The following is a 22,446-nucleotide window of genomic DNA, read 5'->3' as shown; positions in this document are numbered from 1 at the left end:
CTCAAAAACATATGCTATTAGTAGTTCTATCGATAAATAATATATAACAAAAGTTACATAGATTCAAATTTACAATCATTTATGACATATATTTTTACCGTACCTGATATGATAACAGATATGTTCATGAATTTCGATTTTTGTTGCTACGTCCATATGAAAGCCGAACCACGAGAAAATTGGTGAACAGTATTTAATGAAAATTGGTATGTTAAGTCGGGGAATAGGGTGCTACAGTCTAGGCTATACATAATTTTATTCAAGCTGCATAAATTGATAGTTTAGGGGAAGGGGTATACAATTTAATTTTTAAATACCTATGTCATTTGTCCTATCGAAAAGTATTTCTTGAGGAAAGTTATAGGGAATACAATACCGATCGTTTATGTCTTTATACTGTTTTACCGTATCGACTATGATACAGAATTCATGAACTTTTGTTGCTTAGTCTATATCAACGCCGAGTATCGCTAACGTGGAAATATTGTTTAGTCATGTTAACTGGCAATATTTTTTGTCATGATTGTCTTAATATATATAACCACATTGTAATCGGTCCATATCGACAAGGAAATTTGTGAAGATGATTATAAAAATGCAAAAAGAATCGTAAAGGAGCGATCTTTTGGTGCATAAGAAGGGGAGTCATGGAAGAAAGAAGAACTCTTTTTACATTAAATGGCCTGATACAGTATCAAATGTTCATAAAATTGATCAACAATAACAGTACAATGACCACTGTTGTTGTCATGTTCTTTGTTTTATTCTTTTGCCACTCATCTCCGATAGATGGGATTACTGCTGCGTCCCGAGTAAAACAAACTGCCTAAATATTGGCGAAAAGTACCTGGGGAGTTTGAAACTATTTCTTTTTTAGCACGTCATTTCTCTGGTTAATAAACTTTCTGATAACTATTAGTACGTAATACACTACCCTACTCTAAGGTGCTGATTGGGATAAGCAGCGAAATACGGCAGAAGAGTATTCACGGCCTGCTCATTCCGTAGCGAAGCACGAGTACGACAGCTAGTCATTGCCGTATAGGAAGCTGCCCAATGTTAAACGTACAGAAGTGGAAGAATGTGGAAAGCGAAATGCTGAGAAACAGCGGAAAGGAATACCAAACACATTGCCAGCTTCAATGGGCATCCCTATCAACTTAGAGAATGGAGACGGTGCGGGAAATTGGAGTATTAATTTTAGCAGTCAGTTGAGGTCTGCTGTTCACTGCCCGTTGTTCCTTCCGAGTTTTAACTGGAAATTTCCAAATTCGTCATCGAAATACGTGAAAAAACCACAGGATGCTACGTCGCCAACGACCGTTCGACTCCATCTGCTGCAGACTGGACTGGTTGTCCACATGACATTGCGTCGGCTTCCATTGTTCAGAAACTACAAAACCCTCAGACTGCAATGGGCACGTGAACGCCATCACTGCCGTGCTGAGTGGCAAAATGTAGTGTTTTGAGACGAGTCCCGCTTCAGCCTGTCCTACAATGATAACCGCATGCGTGTTCGACGCTACCGTGATGAGCGCAATCTGGTAGCCTGCATTGTTGAGTGACATAGCGTCAAACACAAAGTGTGAGGGTTTGGGGACACCATTGGGTACAACAACCGATCTCACCTCCTACGTACTAAGGGCAATCTGCACAGCAACCAGTACGTGAGGAAACTTTTAGAGCCCGAGGTACTTCCCTCTTTAAGGCAACTCCACATCTCACATTTCAACAGGACAGTGCCCGGCCACATGCAGCAAAGATGTGCAAGCCTTCTTCGAAGAACGATGTGCACCATTGATTTCCCGGCCTGCACGTTCACCGGAGATGTCACCCGTCGAACATATCTGGGGTATGATTAGTCGGCAACTTGTTCGGCACTTCCTTCAGTAACCATTGTTGATGATTTGTGAACTCCCATTCCCATACAAGCTGCGTGGAGGGAGATTCCTCAGAAACATACCCAGAACCTCTTTGATTCCATGCTACGACGTTTAGATGCTCTGATTGCAGCACGTGGAGGCTACACAAAGTACTGAATGTTCAAGTTCAAAGGTCATGTACAGATCTGTAAACTTAATCATTTGTATAATATCATGTGCCTAATTTGTGGTATAAAGTTAACTTCAAAACGTATTTCCCTTCTAGTGTTGCAATTTTCATAATAAACGCTAGTGTATGTCCGTAGCAGTTGGTCGTGCATGTATCTGTGAGCTTGCATTCGGTAGATGGTGGGCTAGAATCCCACCATCGGCAGCCCTGAAGATGGTTTCCTGCGGTTTCCCATTTTCTGAATGGTGAAAGAAGCAGGTGGAGATCTCTAAATAACGGTGTACCCCAAGGGTCAGTTTTATCTCCCATTCTATTCAATCTTTACATCCATGACCTGGCAAGAACAACTTCAAAGAAGATACAGTTTGCAGATGATCTAGCTTTAATAACTCAGTGTATGGATTTGGTACACTGTGAGGATGTACTTACAGAGGACCTAGCTACCATGTGCAACTATTTTCACAAAAGGAGACTCCGACCAAATCCTAGTAAAACGGAAGTAACCGCATTCCACTTGCATAACATGGAAGCTAATCGGAAGCTACATGTGCTCTTTAACGTAACAGAAGTCTCCCACAACTTCTTCCCAAAATATCTGGGTGTCACACTGGATCGGTCCTTGTCGTTCAAACAGCATTGCTCGAATCTGTCAAAGGAGCTGAATACAAGAGTAAATCTACTGCATAAACTAGCGGGCAGCAACTGGGGTGCAGATACAAACACTCTTCGCACTGCTTCACTTTCTCTAGCATACTTGGCTGGTGAGTACTGCGCTCCTGTGTGGGAAAACAGCGTACATTCGAGCAAGATTGACGTACAGCTCAATGAAACAATGAGAGTTGTTACTGGTACAGTGAGGTCCACTCCTCTTCAGTGGCTGCCTGTTTTAGCAAACATTGCTCCTCCAGATCTGAGGAGAAAAGCAGCGAAAGTACAGTTGCTCAAGAAGACCTTTGCATACAGGAACTCACTTTTGTTCAATGCCTTACGAGATCCACCTGTGATGAGGTTAAAATCCAGGAATCCACTCTGGACTGATCTACACTCCTATGAAAAATTCAGTGTAACAACAGAATGGAGATAGCGATGGGAACAATGTCCACCCACCAACGCCTTTCTGATTAAAGACCCAACGAAGAAAGTGCCAGGTTTCGATCTTCCTCGACATGAGTGGTCAAAACTCAACCGTTTCAGAACAGGCCACGGCAGGTGCCGATATATGATGAAAAAGTGGGGATATTGTGAAAGTGCTGCGTGTGAGTGTGGTGCTGAGAAGCAGACATTGCTTCATGTTGTTGAGCTGTCCACTGTCAGCATTTAAGGATGGTTTACGGGCTCTGCATGAATTGACACCAAGTGCAGTGGACTGGTTGTCGAAGCTGGACATTCTAGTTTAATTACCTCTATATTTTAATTTGTATATTAATTGTATATTTTTACAGATTATGCTTGTAAATGCCATACGATAATAATAATAATAATAATAATAATAATAATAATAATAATAATAATAATAATAACAGGCAAATACCCGGGCTGTACCTGAATTAAGGCCACGGTCACTTCCTTCCCACTCCTTGTCCTTTCCTCTCCCATCGCCGCCATAAGACCTATATGTGCCGGTGCGACGTAAAGCAACTGCTGTCAAAAAAAAAAAAAAGATCATATTATGTATGTATTCACGCCGAAGACGCTTGCTGTTACTTCAGATACAATCCCCATTTTGTACGGTAAAGGAAGAGGTTCATTTTGTAATTTCTACTTTTTTTCGAAACAACACCTTCTTTCTGGACCCCTGTGGGAATTTTCAGTCACCAAGTATTTCTACTCACTTGTGGGTTAGCGGCTATCTGTATTCAAACTTGCAGCTCACTCCGGAGAAAAGAGGAAGTGACTATTATTTACCCCATGGCACTATAGCTCTGATGGACCTTAGCCCACCAAGCGACCGCTTCTCAGCCTGAAAGCCTGCAGATTACGAGATGGAACGTGGTCAACGCGACTCGGTCAATATTCTTGGCTTTCTATACTGGGCCCGCTATCTCACCGTTAAATAGCTACTCAGTTGTGGACGTCAAATCAGTCCTCAGTTCCTCGTGAAATCCTTGACCTGGTCGGGACTTGAACGCACGCTGCTCCTAGACCGTTATGATGATGATGATGATTATTATTATTATTATTATTATTATTATTATTATTATTATTATTGTACCGGGTGGTACACCCCTATCCCGCGCATTCTAATTCTGGGCCTAATAGTACTCTCCTACTGATAAAAATGTGCAACTGATAATGTAATAAATTTGAACTTTTGTCTCAATGTGTCACTACTAAAACCTAGAATCCTGCACCCTGATGCGAAGTGAATGAACTGTTCTTTGAAGAAGTTTTGTATCTCTAGGTTTCTGGTAACTAAGTGATGTTCATTTATTTCTGGGTTGGCAATATTTCCCTCCTTTTCGCCAGTTTTGAATTTAGCCAATCCCGAATTTTTGTAATTAATTTCTAACCTATTCTGTGTTTCTTCTCCATTTTGTACCAGCCAATAAAATTTATGTGGGCGTGTCTTAATGATTCATGAAAGATCTCGAATCTTCCCTGGGGGTTAAATACCGTGGCTTTTCACGCCTCTTGGCCTCTTCATCGTCGTATTTCTGAGTGTGCGGGTGTAAAGCAGGAGGTGGGTAGGCGCCTCTTTCATCAGGCAGCAGTTCTCCGTCAAGGTAATGGCCACATAACATCTTTCTTTATTGCTTTCTACGCCAGTTTAGCCCGAGGGGAAGGTCCGAATCTTTAAACATGTAATTTTGTTTCTAAATGTAACCTTCTTCTGTCTAATGTAAAAACTTCAAAAGTCTTTAACTGTAAATCGGGGATAGAGAGTGCTTTACCCTCTCGAGTTCCCTTTCATTTTTGATTGGAGGTGACTACGTGTTCATAACCGATTTTCTATTCTTAATGTATTCAAATTTCCTTATACGAGTCACCTGCCTATTGTGGGAATAGCCCCTGTTTAATCGGCCTAGTGCCCCTTAGGTTTTAACAAGTGTTCATGCAGGAGTGCAAGTACTCGCCTCCAGACATCTTGTTATTTTGCTCCATTTTATTAACCTGTTCCTTTTCATAAAGGCCCTTGTAGGTTGGGTACGAGATACCCCTGTTTCAAATTGTAAAATTGGGTCATAGAAGGCCAGAGTGTTGTAAATTTTTGATGTTGAGAATTTGAGAGCCTGATAGCTCTTTCCTTAAAATTTTGTACTTACAAGGTGTGCCTCTTGGAGGCTAGGTATGTTGTTGGTGGGAGCAAGTGCTCCGTGAACTTGGGGTTTTCTGCCCCTGAACCTTTGTACTGTACCATTCTGTTGGTTATAAGAATGGATATTTAACGCTGATAAAAGAATGCGCAACAGGACGCTCACTGTGAGGGCGTGATGCTATATGGAGAGCGGGAATCGAGAAGGGGATTCCCGAGGCAAGGCGTGGTCGTGTGCGATAAAGAAAGAATATAGGAGGAAGAAAGAAAGAGAGATGGGTGTTGTCTGGAGGAGAGACGTGCCACCTTAACAGAGAATTTCAGCGGGAACTGACAGGCTCACCACGCTATGGAAATTGAGGCATAACTCCTATATTTGAAGGTTTTACAAGAAAGTAATAGGATGGGAATCAGTACCAGAATTTTCCGAAGCCATAGATGCCTCAAAGTCTATTAATATATAATCGAATAAATAACTATGTGGGAGGTCGACTGCCGTGAGAAAATGTTTCGAGGCCACATGCCAATCTCAAGTTGTTTCCCGGGACTTCCCAGCGAGTCGCGTGGGTTCCTGGATTCTATAAGAGCAAGGAAGGTGGAAGGAGGTGATCAGTCCATGATAAGACCGCTGTCCGTGTGTGTCGCGTTCTGCTGATGCTCGCGCCAGAAACCTTTGTTTATGACAAAGATGGTGATTACTTTAATACGGTTGTGCTAATGTTTATTCAGTGAGTCGGTGATTCATAAACTTTCCAGTAACTATTCAATCGCATGATTGTATTTAGACGCTTTACAAGTGAGGTCGCAAGTGCCTAATTAACTGACTGTAGACAATGCCGTACGTGTAGACTTCAGCAAGAAGAGGTACGGGTAACCACGTAAACATAGTGTGAAGTGCGGGAGAAGTGCAAGTATAAACTAATGTCATTTATGCTATTCCTGCTATACGTATGGGTATGAATCAGTCAAGCATGAGATAGTGACGATTTGTTTGATTGATTAAGTTGTTGATTTCAGATAGTAGATATTGCCTACATACATTCGTGCGCGATTAAGTAGTTGAAGGGGAACGATGACTTTAACGTCGCGGATCGCCAGTACTGATTTTTGCATCGAAAATTAAAGAAAAGTACCGGGAATGCTGTGCTGTTAATAAATTAGACATTTCATTCCAGTGAAGACTCGTGCTGTGTTTCGAGAGACGTGTGATACGAGACCTGCCGACCACAACCTCAAGAAGAAGGCCTCATGAACGAGCCATCCCTCAAGAAGACGGCTTCATGAACGAGCAACCCATGGAGACTGGACGCAGAGGATCGACCCAGGACCACATCGCTACCATGATGGGCTGAGCAGGCATTGCTTAACCCTGACGGAGGGAGAAAGGAGGTCTCCAAGATGATAGATAAGTGAACAATAATTAATATATATGTGTAGGGTTGGGGGGTTGTTATGCAGAAATACGGTGATTAATTTGTAAAAATAGTAAGGAGTAGGATTACGGCACATTAGGCCATCTATTAAGATATTTCCTTTATATAATCTAGGTTAGGTATACACAATTGTATTTTGATTGTCTATAGGTAAGCAAGGATTAAGGTAGCATATGATAGTATGACGGTACACATAGTCGTAGGGAAGCTTAGGCACGAGCTTAGATCAATGTTTCTTAGTGCCCGGCCTCTGTCGATATCTGCTTGTATTTATAGGTTAATCATGATAGAGTACCCTTATGCGGGGAGGGGAATACGACTGCACAATGTAGAGCACGTATGCGGCCAGGATTTAATTGTTTACTCCATGTTTAGATTGTGTTGGATTGAATGTGAGGGTAATGGGTATAACCCGTAGGCGATGTCACATATATTTGCGACCCTTGGTACTATGTCAAGCTAGGGCTTGAACCCATGACTTGAGGGTTAACTGGAACACGTCGCATTAGGCGGACGGCGAGATGGATATGTATAACATGTGTAATACTCCTGGTGGTCGAATCGAGACCCAGGGCGGTCTGTCACGGACGTTGGATAGTGCAGACACGTATGCTGATTTCCTCACTCATTTATTGTGGCGATTTTCGTCATGTGTTGAGACAAAGTTAAGGGAGAGTAGAGCTCTGCATGTTTGAAACTGGGTTATGTTTTTGTTTTGTTTGTGCGAGGGGCTTCACGGCCCAGGCCTTGGAGGTCGTTTACCTTGCCTGCACAGTGGGGAGGCTCGCAGCCATTTTTAAAATACAAGACGAGGGCTGGAATTCCTTCCCGCAGGCGAGACAAGCATGTGCGAGGGTACATTCATTCATCCCCTTTTCTCTCATACTTTATTTAACTTTGTTTATAATGGTAGGGCGGTAGATGGAAACGAGGCACTAAGAAAACTTGTTTAAGCCGTAAATTTTGTAAATATAATGTTTGTTTGAATGGACCTTGGTTCATATCCACAAAGGAGTGATATTTCATGCGAGATTAGATTGATTATGTCTGTAGTCGTAGGTTCAAACTTATTATCTTGTGTGGGCATTTTCCCAAATATATGTGGGGATCTTTTAGTGGCGTTATTTCTGCATGACAAGTTCTCACCCTAGCATCATATACTTCATGTGCAGGTACAGCGTGGCTGTTCCGTATAAGAGCACATTTGTTTCTTGAGTTCACTTATATAGTCTCCACACGACAAACCAACCAGATAGCGAATAATTTTTTTTTGTTTGATGTTTATCTTATTCATGATATGAGCCTGTTGGGCATCCAGTTTAGCACGATTGGTGCAATAAAGTGTAATATAACGGAAAAGAAATGTTGAGTTAAGAATACACAACTTGTGCTCAAAAGGTCAGTAGGTGCGTTTGTGTTCCTCATTTCGTAGTTTAATGTAGTATTGAGTCACCCATGATCCTCTCGTCATAGAACCCAAAATTAACGACCCTTTCTGCCGACTGTAGCTGAGCTGGAGCCCGTATGCAAGAACAAGAAGAGCAGGTAGGTATCATCCTGCAGTATTAATGTGCCCTATAGGGTACAGTACCTTCTTGTAACTGGGAGCCGTGAGCTCAAGAAATGTTAAGCGAGGGGCTAAAAGCCCGGATTAAATTTTGGATGTACTGACCTTGTAAAAACTTTGTCATGGTACCTGATATGTTATTGCGATCGCACCTAGTGAAAGATTGTTAATGTTTTGGTGTTGTTAATTGTTAAAATCCAAAAAATATAACCTTTGTTAAAGTTTTAAAGTAACTTTGATTTCGTAGATAGACCCATTCAAGCCCGCACCTTCTTTTCACCTCTGCTGGTCCACGGGTAACCCCGTAACAATTATTATTATTATTATTATTATTATTATTATTATTATTATTATTATTATTATTATTATTATTATTATTATTATTATTATTATTATTATTGTACCAGGGGGTACACCTCCTCCGGCTATTTAAACTGTGCACCTTCTCCACTATGGCCATCTCTAATAGTGATTAAGAACTCTTGAAACTTTGTAAAACTTGTTTGTTCGATGGTTAGATGGCTCTGGCATTTATTTTCTACTAGCGAATGTACCCGTGCTTCGCTACGGTATTCTACATTGTATTCGAATATCGAAGTAAATAGTGTACATGCAGTAAATAAGATAGTTTTAAAATTGCATGTCTCTTAGCGTTATCCGAGAAAGAGCATGGGGAGGTCCCCGTACGTTTCCAATGTAAAGTGTTTGTTACGGATTTGTGATATAACGGCAGGCTCACTTGCCTACTGGCATTCACAATCAGGTTGGGAAGTTTACATTATAATTGCAGGCCCCATTGCCTACTATGCGGACAGAATCGATTTGGGGAGTTTTCGTTAAAATGGCAGCCCCCCTTTCCTACCTCCAGACAGATTACAGTTTTTATTATAATGGTAGGCAATTACCCTACTATCACTCGAAATTGAGTTGTGCAGTTATCATTATAATGACAGGCCCCTTTTCCTACTGCCAGCCAGCGTACTGCCAGTCACACCAAGTTGGTGAGTTTCCATCAAAATAGCAGGCCACTATGCCTAATGCCAGTCACATTTTAGATGAGTACATTTCTTTATAATGGCGGGCACCCTTGCCTACTGCCAAACACAATCGGGTAGGGGAGTTTTAAACAAAACTGCATGCTCACTTACCTTCTGCAAGTCAAATCGAGAAGGGAACTATTCATTACAATTGTAGGCCTTCCTTACTAATGACAGTTACACAGGAGTTGGAGAAGGAACCCTTTCCTACTGCCAGTCAAAGTCGGTGTGGGGAGTACTGATTACAATAGCAGACCGACCCTTTCTCGATCGCTAAATCGACATCAGTGAATATATATAGATCGACATACGAAAGTATATGCGTGTTTACAATATTGAAGACCTTCATTTACAGATTAACTGCTACTAAACGTACGTCATATCGACAAAGGATTATACCATAAGACACGCCGGATTTAGTAGCCTAAATGGCTGGTCCAATGATATGTCATCTATTCTTGGGTCAGATTTAGAAACGTGGAACAGGGTAAAGGTTTTGTAAGATCATCTCACATTACATTACTTTTCGGATAATAATGTGACAGCTACATACGTAGCATTTGGCTCACATATGGCTACTGAGTGGGCCAATTTTCGTGAAGAGTTTGATGATTCTGTATTTCATATAAGTAATTGAAAGTATGAATAATGCATGTGAAAATTCCAAATTGACTTAACATCGATTAATAGAGAAAAATCAAACGTAAAAGGGATACAGATACGGCATAAAGTCATAAGACCAAGGTTGTAGATGATTCCAAATTGAACGGAGATTGTGCAATCCGTTACGTGATAGGAATTTCCGAAGGTCTGCACCATCATTAAAATTGCCTGCATATTTCGATATTCTTCGGGGATAAAAAATGAAAAATTTAATGATATAGGATTTTTCATTCGTTACAGGCTAAAACGTATAATTTTGTCAAATTTCAATTATCTTCTTATTCTTCTGGCAGATTATGCCACAATGTGGATTTTGGGCGAGGCGGGTAAAAATTAGGACTTTCAGGAAATCAAAAATTATGGAGATTGTTATTATTACCCCTTAAACGGAAAGCTGTAGGAAAATTTCGCCAAAATAGTCAGTGTAGAGGTACACAGTCGTTACGATTTGATTTATATAGATAAGGAATCTGCTCCATGTAAAACACCTTTTGGGCTATGTCCGCTGGACTTAACCTGCAAAAGTGACCATTCATGATATCTCCCTTATTAATCCTCCTGACGAAAAAATGCACATGAAAAAAAAGGTTTAGAGGTGGAATTCCATCAGGTTTGGTCGATTTCCAGTCAGGTTGGTCTTGTTCTGTATATATTGTGGAAGAGTAAAATCACCATTTCGGTTCCTTACAAACCGCCAGTCCATTCCGGAACATGAAATGTTATTTACGTTTAAAACCTACCTTTGGACAGGTGGATGCTAAATATAAATTTTGTTTCGAATGTCTTCAGTAGTTTTCAAGTTGTAAGGAATACGCTTTACACGCACCCGCTAGTGAGTTAAGTCCGATGGGACTTGTACAGAAAAACGGTCCTTTAATGATATCTCCCTTATTGATCCTCGTATCGAAATGATGCACATGAGAAAAAAAGGTTTAGACATTAATTTCTACCAAGGTAGGTAGACTTCCATAAACTTTTGTTGTGTATATTTTTTGGAAGTGCAAAATCACTGTTTCGGTTTCGTATAAACCCCCAGTTAGTTCAGGGATTTAGAAACAATATTTGCCCTGAAACCTATCAAGGACAGGTGTATTCTAAATACGAATCTTGGTGGAAATGCATCCAGTAGTTTCTAGCATTCACGTACATACGGCGTAATTAAGGAAGAAAATAATACAGTTAAGAATGTTGAAACTAATAGAAAATGGATTATAACTGACGACAGCCGGATAACGACAAATAAATAAATGCCGTGAGTTATGGATATAATAAAGCGCTAACAGAGGAGAAATTTAGGTTCAGTGATTCTTAGGTAAACAAATATGAAGATGACTAATGGTGTTATTACTTAATCTATTCGAGGGCGGTTATAACCTCCAACGATATTCCGCCAATATCCCGCAGATGAGCCGATTGATGCCTCTCTTGCCATCTACCCAAGGAACAACCACGAATTTAAAAGCATGATGAGGAAAATGGCAATACGTTACTTCCCTACTGGCATGCAGTCAGAGACGTTGCCATGGTAACCTGTAGGTTCGTTGTCGGTCTGTCGGTCACTAAATGCAGAGCATGATACCAGCAGAAAATTGTAAATTTCTCCGTCATGTGAAGAGTAAGGTAAATTATGAACATAACGAAAGTTGTTTATAATGAAGAGACGTTTCACGTACGGTAAACGAAGTTTACAGAAAATCAATAGTATAAGAGAAAATAGAGGAAAACCACTGTGGTTTTCCTATAAACACCCCGTCTATTCAAAGATTTTAAAATTATATGCATATCGGAACCTTTCCTGGGATGAGTATACTCTAAATATGAAGTTTGGCTGAGATCTATCCAGCCGTTTCGACGTGATGGTGGGAAAACCACTCTGGTTTTCCTATAAACCCCCCGTCTATTCAAGGATTTTAAAATGATATGCATATCTAAACCTTCCCCGGGATTAGTATACTCTAAATACAATGTTTGGTTGAGATCCATCCAGCCGTTTCGACGTGATGGTGGAAAAACCATTCTGATTTTCCTATAAACCCCCCATATATTCAAATATTTTAAAATGATATGCATATGGAAAAGTTCCCCGCGATGAGTATCCTCTAAATATGAAGTTTGGTTGAGATCTATCCAGCCGTTTCGACGTGATGGTGGAAAAACCATTCTGGTTTTCCTATAAACCCCCTGTCTATTCAAGGATTTTAAAATGATATGCATATCAAAACCTTCTCCGGGATGAGTATACCCTAAATATGAAGTTTGGTTGAGATCTATCTAGCCGTTTCGACGTGATGGTGGAACAGACAAACAGACAGACAAACAGAAACAATTTTATTTATCCCCGCCCAAAGGAGTCCTATGAGTGCCTTACACAACAGTATATTTTTTTCCCAGATATTAAGTCTTATTTGTACCTATTTTGGTTGACAGCTATGCCCAAACGTACATGCATAATCTCACTGCTCTAGAATCCTGGAGCTGACGTTGCCATGGTTACGGCAGTTCATTTCTTTATCCGATTCCTAGAGCAGGGGTAGTGTGGTGCCAATATCTCCGTAACGGTTGGTTTTAGGGCCTTAAAACATGGTTTTCGGGCCCGTAGGGCTTACCGAGTTTTGTTCTTTGCGTCAAGAGGATTAAATTGAGCTTTGTCTCGTCCTTATACGACAAATTCGATATTTTGCCTATAATAGTATAAGAGAAAATGGAGGAAAACCGTTTTTCCTATAAAACCCCCGTCTTTTCAAAGATTTTAAAATGATATGCATATCGAAACCTTCCCCGGGGTCAGTATACTCTAAATATGAAGTTTGGTTGAGATCTATCCAGCCGTTTCGACGTGATGGTGGAACAGACAAACAGACAGACAAACAGACAAACAGAAACAATTTTATTTATATAGATTGATCTCTAGGGCCTAAGACCCAGTGAATCTAACTGAGAAATTTAATTTGTTATGGTGGGTAAACCTTTTCCTTGTTATTGTTTTTTATGTGCTGAAGTTGTCAACTCTACTCCTGGTTCCTCCTCTAATGTAACCTGCCTATCACATGGCGGTAATGAAGTTTACTAATCAATCGGAACTCAGGTTAGTGAATGAAAATTTAGCTTTTCGGCGCTCTGGATTCTAATATAGTCTAGGACTTTCCCTGGAGATCTATTTAAGCCGAGCGCATTAGGGCCTTCTTGTCTTATTTTGCTCCGGTTATTGTGTACTTGACTTGACGGAGGTTGGAGTGGGCAGAAGGCATGAAGCTGCTGGCTTGAAAAAGATCCAGAGCTAACAGGTAATGGCAGACTAAACCCAAATATGTTATTGTTCCGGCATTCTGAGGGGAATAATTCAGCACCATTCTTTAAAATGTAATATGTAAGCTTTTCATTTTTTGCTGCACAGTCTGCTGACTGAATTTATATTCCCTACTGGGAAAATAATTTAATGTGAGGGATCACGAGTGGTTACCCTCGGTTTCTAATATAGGCTAATATAGTCTCCCCTTATATTTTTGAGCCGGGTGACTTCAGTTTTTCAATCTCTAAATTTGGAAATTAGTCTCAGTCTTTAAATATTCCCCTTTTAGTCACCATTTTTAGCATTGGATTAGCCTCTGTGTTATCGGGCCTCAAGCCCACTTAGGTTCTTGTCATCTCCAGGATCTGCTTGACTTTTGTTAACGGCCTGTATTTTTGTTGTAACGTTTTCCTTTCCTTCGTTAGGCATAGTAGGATGGGTAATAAGCCCCTGTAAATGCATTATGGTTTTGAGGGTAACCTTGCCTACACTTAGGTTCGTTGTGGAGCCGTATTCCAACTGTTTGTGAAATTTTGAAGATGATAAGCCCACCATGAGGCAAACTGTTTATGAACACTACGAAATGGTGTCACCATATTGGTTAACAGTGTAATTTGAAAGGTAACAAGCGACATATCGCTTTCTTTAGACTAGCCTCTATGTAATAGGAGCTCAGATTCTATGATGTTGTCCCCATTAGGAGCAATAATGCTCTTCCATATGTAGGTTAATAATTGGGAGTTTCTTCCCATTAAACCTGTACCTGATTAAGGTCTTCTTAGTCCGCTGTATTGTTGGAGATGACGACCTCTTCGTTATATGTTACTATTCTCAAGAAATGTTTCAACTCCTATGTATTTTCTGTTTCTTATTAAACCAATAAAGTACTCTATTTGGATTTTAAGAGAGGAAAGAAATAAAAATTGTAATTTTTGTTAGAGTAATCTTTACTCTAAGTGGTACCCTGTGCATTCATTTACCTCATGCCCTTCCTTGCCTCTTGCAGTTCACGATAATTCCCTGTAAGAGTTATTATTATTATTATTATTATTATTATTATTATTATTATTATTATTATTATTATTATTATTATTATTATTATTATTATTATTATTATTATTATCATTATCCGACTCTTTGGTTGAATGGTCAGCGTTGAGGCCTTCGGTTTAGAGGTTCCCGGGTTGGATTCCCGGCCGGGTCGGAGATTTTAAGCGCGTCTGATTAATTCTTCTGACCCGGGGACTGGGTGTTTGTATTTGTCCCAACACTTTACTCTTCATATTCACACAACAAACCACACTACCAACCACCACAGAAACACGCAATAGTGATTACATTCCTCCATATAGGGTTGGCGTCAGGAAGGGTATTCGACCGTACACAGGGCCAAATCCACTTTTGTGACACAGTTCGCACCCGCGACCCAACAGATGTGGGAAAAGCGGTAGATTATTATTATTATTATTATTATTATTATTATTATTATTATTATTATTATTATTATTATTATTATTATTATTATTATTATTACGGGCGAAATGAGAACGCTGTTACCTCTTCGACTAGGCAAGCTGGTATGATGACAATAGTTGCTTTTGATTCTTTCTTACAGATGAGTATCCTACCTACGATCGGGCTGTTGGTGGTGGCAGTTCTCTTCATGGTGAATGCCCACAGTCACGAACATGCAGAACCAGGCTGCGTTTGTCCTGAGTGCGCGGAACCTAGCATCAATCACGAGGACTGCGAGAAGCTAGGTGGATACTCGGTGCACAACGACTGCCACTGCTGTGAAACCTGTGAGATTCTTGTAGGTGAGTTCAATTTTCTTAAAATCTACTTCCAACATCATTACAGCAGATATGACAGTTGGGCGACGTCTAGTACTTCAAATTTCGACCAATGCATGCAGGTTTCTTTGAATTGATGTGTCAGGTCCCTGTGATTCGTATTCTGCGTGGCTGTGTTCGTGGTATCAACAGTCACCTAAAACTGTATAACACTATTCTCCACCACAATAACACGCAGTTACCTACACATGGCAGATAATAATTGAGGTGTATGGTAAGATTAGATATGTCATAGAGAGAGAGAGGGGGGGGGTTACGTTAAAATAGACGGATAATTGCAGGAATATTGTAAAGAAAGGGGTGGAAGCATATAAGTATTTATAGGGCCGTTTGATATCGGAGGGGATCCGTGAACGTACAAAGGAATGAAAGAAATGTTTCGACGATCATTAAATTGAATTAATAACAATCATGAGTGTTTTTAACATGGAACAATAACAAAAAATAAGGACATTAAGAACAGTTTGAACTGTAATATACATACGACTAATAAATTACCTCACCGGGAGGATAAATGCGATCAAAGAATAGGTAATAAGAGGTAATGATCGAAAGGCTAGTACATCTTTAAAGAAAATTTACATTTTAAACATTTAACAATAACAATGATAGGCTGACAAAGAAAATTCTAAATCTAGCTCTAACCCTGAAAATCCGCAGCAACTGGTTAGCAGAAATTCATGAAGATCTACAAGAAATGGGTATTGAGGACGAAACCATTCAAGATAGAATGAAATTTAGAAGCTTAGTAAACAAACATAAATTTGCAGAGAAACCAACAAGAAAAATACAGGCTGGACAGAAACACGCAGAAAGGAACACAGTGAAAAAATGACGAGATATTGGGAAGAAAAGAAGAAGAAACATTGTGCAAAATAAGTTCAAACGCGTTCCACAGTTGTGCACAACGAATCAAAAAAATGATAGAATAATAAGGCCTAGGTACCTGAAAACACGAAAGATCGATAACCAGAGGGGTAAACTTTTCTTCTTCAAATAAAAGAAAACTGACCATTTAAATACTCATAATGAATAAATAAAGGAGAATTAGGGAATTTACTGTAAGATCCAAACATGTTCAAAAGAGAAATGTCACACACTGTTTACAGGAGTAGCCATGACACAACAGTCCAGGCAACTTGACCATACATAATACAGATGTTCGAATAGTTTTAAAAAAAGAAGATCGGAGCTCATGTATCGGAATATAACAGTGTGGATTATTTCATTTACTTAATTGCATTCTGAAGAGATCAATTGAAAATTAAAGTTTGATAAATGAAAAGCAGGGTGATTTGCTCAAGATTATCAATAAATACTGTCAAAAAATGTAATTACCATCTATTATTCGCCCTGAAAAATTATCCTTCTCTGTACCTGCTCCAATAGCAACCGCGCACAACCTGAGCTCCTTCCCATGCTCTTGCCCAATAATCGTACAGTACATTTATTTATAATTGTTTATCCAGCTTTTTCTGAAATAGTTTTAACGAACTTGGAAATATATTGAACATTTTCCTTGAAAATATATTCCAATCCCTTACTCCTAGTCCTATAAATGAATATATGCCCCAATTTGTCTTCTTGAATTCCAAATTTATCTTCATATTATGATAATGTCTATGTCTAAAAGCGCTACTCAAACTTATTCTTCTATTATGTCATTCCGCGCCAACTCGCCTCTGAGATCTCGAAATATACCACATAGTCGACCATCGCGACTTCTTACTCCCAACCCAGTCCAAAGTTTGCAACATTTTAGTAACACTACTGCTTTGTCGAAAATCACCCAGAACAAATCGTGCTGCTTTTCTTTGAATTGTTTTCCAGTTCTCGTAGACCTGGTGAGGGTCCCACACACTGGAGCCACACTCTAACTGCGGTCTTACCAGAGACGTATCTACCCTCTCCTTTGCATCTTTACCACAACCCCTAAATACTCTCATAACCATGTGAAAAGATCCGTTAACAACCTCGTTAATATTAATACTACAATGAAGATCATTCCTTATATTAACACCTAGGTATAATACATTGTTCCCCAAGAGGTACAATCACCTCATCAACACAATGATTAAAGCTGAGAGGACTTTTCCTTTTGGTGAAACTTACAACTTGACTTTTCATCCATTTTTGTCTTCAGCTGTGTTCGAATGAAGGGTAACGAGTGTCGCATCTTCCAATAATTCATGCAGAGTTTACGAGACAATTTTTTTCAGAAGTGCCCTCCCGGTTTGTGTCATCTTTTCCGTTTGCCAGGAAAATTATATAGGCATTTATTACACCAATCCTTATGAGGGCAAGGACGAGAGATAGACGCCACCTCTTAGCGAGGATAAATCCGCTTCCACCCTTGTTTACATCGAAGATAGGAACGATGACAGTTCACTATCAGATTGCTCGCTTCCTGAAGGGTGGTCATTCAGTTCTAAAACATCACCTTTATGCTCATCCGACAAACCTCAAACATCTGATTCTTTTCTTTCTTTCTTTCTTTCTTTCTTTCTTTCTTTCTTTCTTTCTTTCTTTCTTTCTTTCTTTCCATCTTAATCTATTTACCTTACAGCGTTGGCTTTTCCCTCGGACTCAGCGAAGGATACCACCTCTACCGCCTCAAGGACAGTGTCCTGGAACGTGAGACTTGGGGTCGGGGTTTACAACTGGGCTGGAAGACCACGCCGCCTCATTTGCTATACTGAACAAGGACAGTGCAGAGGGATGGGAAGATTCGAAGGGAAGGAAGCGGCTGTGGCCTTAAGTTAGGTACCAACCCAGCATTTGCCTAGAGGAGAAGTGATAAACCACGGAAAACTACTTCGAGGATGACGGAGATGGGAATTGAACCCCCTCTACTCAGTTGACCTCCCGAGGCTGAGTGGACCCCGTTCCAGCCCTCGTATCACTTTTCAAATTTCGTGGCAGACCTCCGGACCTTCGAGAGTGGCAGCTAATCACACTAACCACTACACCACAGAGGCGGAACATCTGATTCACCTGAAAGTTTCTTATCCGTTCCTTCTCTCGTGAATCTACTTTTCTACAAAAAGTATAACAAAATGCCGTTATAGTGAGACGTACGAGAGAAAGGCTTTGAATAACGTTAATACATGCTCAGGTTCCTCATAATCGTTTAACACATTTCTATCTAATCAATAATAAATAGATTAATCTTTAGTCATTATAATTTTATCCGGAAGCACGTGGGTTTAATTCCTCGTCAGGAAGACGAAAAATTTAAGACACCAGATTTCCACTTTCGGAGGTGCACATGGAGCACTCAGCCTACACCACAAATGAGTACCGAATTAATTTCTGGGGGAGGGGGTAAAGGAAGCCGGGCGTAGAGCTAATTACTCACCCCACAAGTGTCGAGGTTACGTATAGAGGATATCTTTGCCTTTTACCCTTTCCAGTTGTTGCATCTGATTCGATTTACAGTATTCCGTTTGTGGCAGAACGATGTATTCTATGCCATAAACCTTGCGGCCATGCCACGGACGCAGCCTGTCCAATTTCTTCTTTTGGACACACAATGAATAATTGCAACCCTATTTCCAAGTTACGAATCGTTAAGAATATACATTTTATTGATGGACCCATAAATTCTATGATGTAGAATAATAGATGTATAATAATTTGCAAGAATGATATTGATGGTATTATAATACCGGTACAACTTAAGAATGTTCCCTGTAGTTGTGATATTTATAATACTCTTGCTTGTTTCAGGAGAAGGACAACCTTGCAAGTTAGTCCTTGGACAGTTCCCTCATCCAAGATGCAACTCGAAGGACAACCTTGTCTGTATCGGAGATGTTTGCAAGAAGCCTTAATCGTTCTTGCCCACGGTTATCTAATAAATGAATCCACTGTAACATGCGTTTAAATCAAGAATGTGATGCATGATCTTGTGAAAGAAACTGTATATCCTGTATGAAATATTTTAAAAATAAAATATTAGGAAACACCATTTTAACACAGTAAATCCTGCAAGGTCACGACAGTCACCGGGTAAACCGCTCTCTATCCAGTTTAAAGAACCAAGCTTGATTACATTTTTCATCCAAACGAGCACTGGGGGAATTTTCTCCATCGATTAATTCTCTTCGAGGATAAAACTCGGACGACGTGAAGTGCTGAGTACAATGCCTTTATCTGCTAAACTGGAAGTAATGACCGGGAGATCTCAGTATGTTATAACGCTAGCCAAGTGGATGATTATGCACAACTTCGAGTTCAAATCACACTGTCAGTAATACTTCGGACAAAAAATGACATCCCTCCCTCCACCTAAGACCACGACTGCTTCCTTCCCAAAATTAGCACCAACACGTTACAAATGTGTGCTCTGGTACAGACTCTGAATTCACCTCCACTCACGGAGGCTTTCATCTCGGAGCATGGTGAGGCAACAGTGGGGCTCGTAGCTGCGAATAATATTGCTTCCACTTGGGTCCGTTTCATTCTAGGCTCCGGGAGTCGAGTCTCTGTATGATGCGGTGGGTGTCGGGGAAGGCTGGTCTGGGTATTCAAAGGAGAACCTCCCCGATCCCTTCAGACGAGGCTTCCTGCGACGCGGGCAACGTGGCCTAGAGGCAACATGTGCCGCTCACCGGATCTCCACTGTTCGTGACTGAGTATCATCTGAATATTTGGATCAGTCACTTGGACCCTCGGTACAAAGACGAAAGTAATGCGTATTTTGGATGTTGACGCACAGAGTGATGTTGCCCGAGATCGTCCTGAGTTGTGGGGCATGCTTTGTTGTAGTACGATGATCAAGCAAAATGAACGCGGTGGTGGAGGAAGATATTCTGTAAACCGGGCGAGTTGGCCGTGCGCGTAGAGGCGTGCGGCTGTGAGCTTGCATCCGGGAGATAGTGGGTTCGAATCCCACTGTCGGCAGCCCTGAAGATGGTTTTCCGTGGTTTCCCATTTTCACACCAGGCAAATGCTGGGGCTGTATCTTAATTAAGGCCACGGCCGCTTCCTTCCAACTCCTAGGCCTTTCCTATCCCATCGTCGCCATAAGACCTATCTGTGTCGGTGCGACGTAAAGCCCTAGCAAAAAAAAAAGATATTCTGTAATATGAAAGATGGATACGATCAGAGCTCTTTTCATCTATATATACGCTTACCGGATCTCTGCCATCTCAAATCAGATACTAACAAGAAAAACATAATGGAAATATAGCAGACCTTTGAATCTAGGTCCTATAGTTCATTTTATTGACGAAAGAAAATTATGCACATGAAATAAAAATAATACATTAAACATTACCTAATGCAAAGGTGCAAAGATTAAAATTGTCCTAATTTTTACAAAAGCCTCCAAATTGAGCTCATCACACTGCTGTTGTCGGATTCAATACGACAACCTTCTGCTGCCAGAATAGCATGCCGGCACCGCCTCCATTTGTATATTAGAGGTACTCTCTGTTCCGCGGGAAGCCGATTCAAATAATCACGCATTCGTTGTTTATGGTATTCACCATCTCAGATAGTACTATTATGGTAGACTATCTTCCTAGATTGATCCTTAATAAAGTGATCTAGAAGATTTAAATGCAGACGGAACATCCGAAAACGGGAAGGTCTGTGTTCTGGACAGTTGACCTGGAGACAGGTAATATTTTGAGATCCAATATAACAGTAAACCATCTTGTATTAAGTAATACTCGGGAGTATTCTTATCGAATAGCTTAAAACGTTACGAGAAGAATCCAGTAATTCAGTGACTAGGATGAAGCATCTGTCCTCTAAGAAATGAATGGCAGGGCTTGGAGCGAATACTCCATTTCACAAATGATTGTATCAGTATAACAGATCATATTGGAACTGGACAAAGAAAACTTTTTAAGAAATCGAATCAAACAGTGAGATTCCCATTTCATTGCCCTTTGATTTACGTGGTCAACGATCATAACTGCTATGTAGAGGCAGGCCTAGTTTTGGAATATTATGCTTATGAAATATGTGTTAGAGACCAACGCGTTCTGGACCATTCCGGCCGAAAAGAAGCCCTGGATGCGATGATCGGGACGCAGATCTTCAGTGGGATAATAAAGCGAGCTTGTAAATAAATGTTACAGATCTCTTCATATAGTTATTAGGGTATTTGGGGGTTGTAGTAAGGATGTAAAGGAGAAGGTGTATAAGTCACTGGTAAGACGCCAGTCAGAGCATGGTTCCAGTGTATGAGAACATCAACAGGAATACCTGATTCGAGAACTGGAAAAGATTCAAAGGAAAGCAGCAGGATTTGACCTGGGCGATTTTCCGTCAAAGGAGTAGTGTTCCAAAAATGTTGCAAATATTGAGCCTGGAAAACTTGGGAGTAAGGAGACAAGCTGTTCGACTAAGCGGCATGTCATTGAAGAGATGGCGTGGGGTGACATTAGTGCACAAATAAACTTGAATGGAACGAGCGAGTGGCAGTGTGGTTTGGGTCACGTAGCTGTCAACTTGCATTCGGGAGATGGTGGGTTCGAACTCAACTGCCGGCAGCCCTGAAGATGTTTTTCCATTGTTTCCCACTTTCACACCAGGCAAATGCTGCGGCTGTACCTTAATTAAGGCCATAGTCGCTTCTTCCCACTCCTTGCCCTTTCCTATTCCAATAAATATCCTAGATTTGACTTTCTTGCTTGTCGTAAATTAAACTGTAGAACTATTTGCCAGTGGAGACTTTCTATCAAACCTTGCTGCCCTTCAGGTTCCACGCACTATTCAAAATCCGGTTTGCCATTGGTATTGAAAGAAACTTATTTCTAGCAAGTCTTCTTCCTCTGTTACTACCCATCCTGTACAAATCATCTACATCCCTTTCAGTAGAGTCAATGCCTAAATTCTCTCTCAAGCTTTACGACTGAATTCATCAAGTCAATGGTGGACTCTCCTTCAGTTTCCTCCAGGCTGTAAACGATAATGTTTCTTCTCTTCTTCTCCTTCGTTTTTCTGCTATCCCGCAATTGAAGTACCTGAACTTGTTCTACTGGCACCTTAATTCTCTGATGTAATATCGCTCGTTCTTCTTTGTCTTTCCTCATCTTCTCCTTTATCACTGCAGTTCTTCGGTTATGTTGTTATTCATATAATTAATTTGTTGAGACTGCATCTCGGCCATTTCTTTGGTCTGGTCAGCCTGAGAAGCTTCGCGCACAGCTTCCTTGATTTTCTCCATGTCCTTCCATGACAATAGGCCTGGGTTCAACTCGACGCTTCCAATGACTAATAAAGTAGCCACTATAGCTGCCACCATCAATAATTCTGCCATGATTATTCTTTTATTATCTCCCA

At 40.5% G+C, this 22,446-nt stretch overlaps 1 protein-coding gene across 1 annotated transcript in view; it reads left to right on the top strand.

Annotated features, from left to right (window-relative positions):
* The window catches only part of LOC136874902 (uncharacterized), a 41,905-nt gene extending 22,788 nt beyond the window's left edge, over positions 1–19,117 (top strand). The window contains exons 2-3 of the mRNA XM_067148605.2: positions 14,910–15,111; positions 18,877–19,117. Coding sequence (XP_067004706.2) covers positions 14,910–15,111; positions 18,877–18,980 — 306 coding nt within the window. The 3' untranslated portion in view covers positions 18,981–19,117. The remainder of the gene's footprint in view (positions 1–14,909; positions 15,112–18,876) is intronic.
* Positions 19,118–22,446: the final 3,329 nt, after the last annotated feature.

Source organism: Anabrus simplex, chromosome 5, assembly GCF_040414725.1.
Source record: "Anabrus simplex isolate iqAnaSimp1 chromosome 5, ASM4041472v1, whole genome shotgun sequence".
In the NCBI taxonomy this organism is placed as follows: Eukaryota; Metazoa; Arthropoda; class Insecta; order Orthoptera; family Tettigoniidae; genus Anabrus; species Anabrus simplex.
Note: the sequence above shows the minus strand (reverse complement) of the source record. Positions and strands in the feature narration are given on the sequence as shown.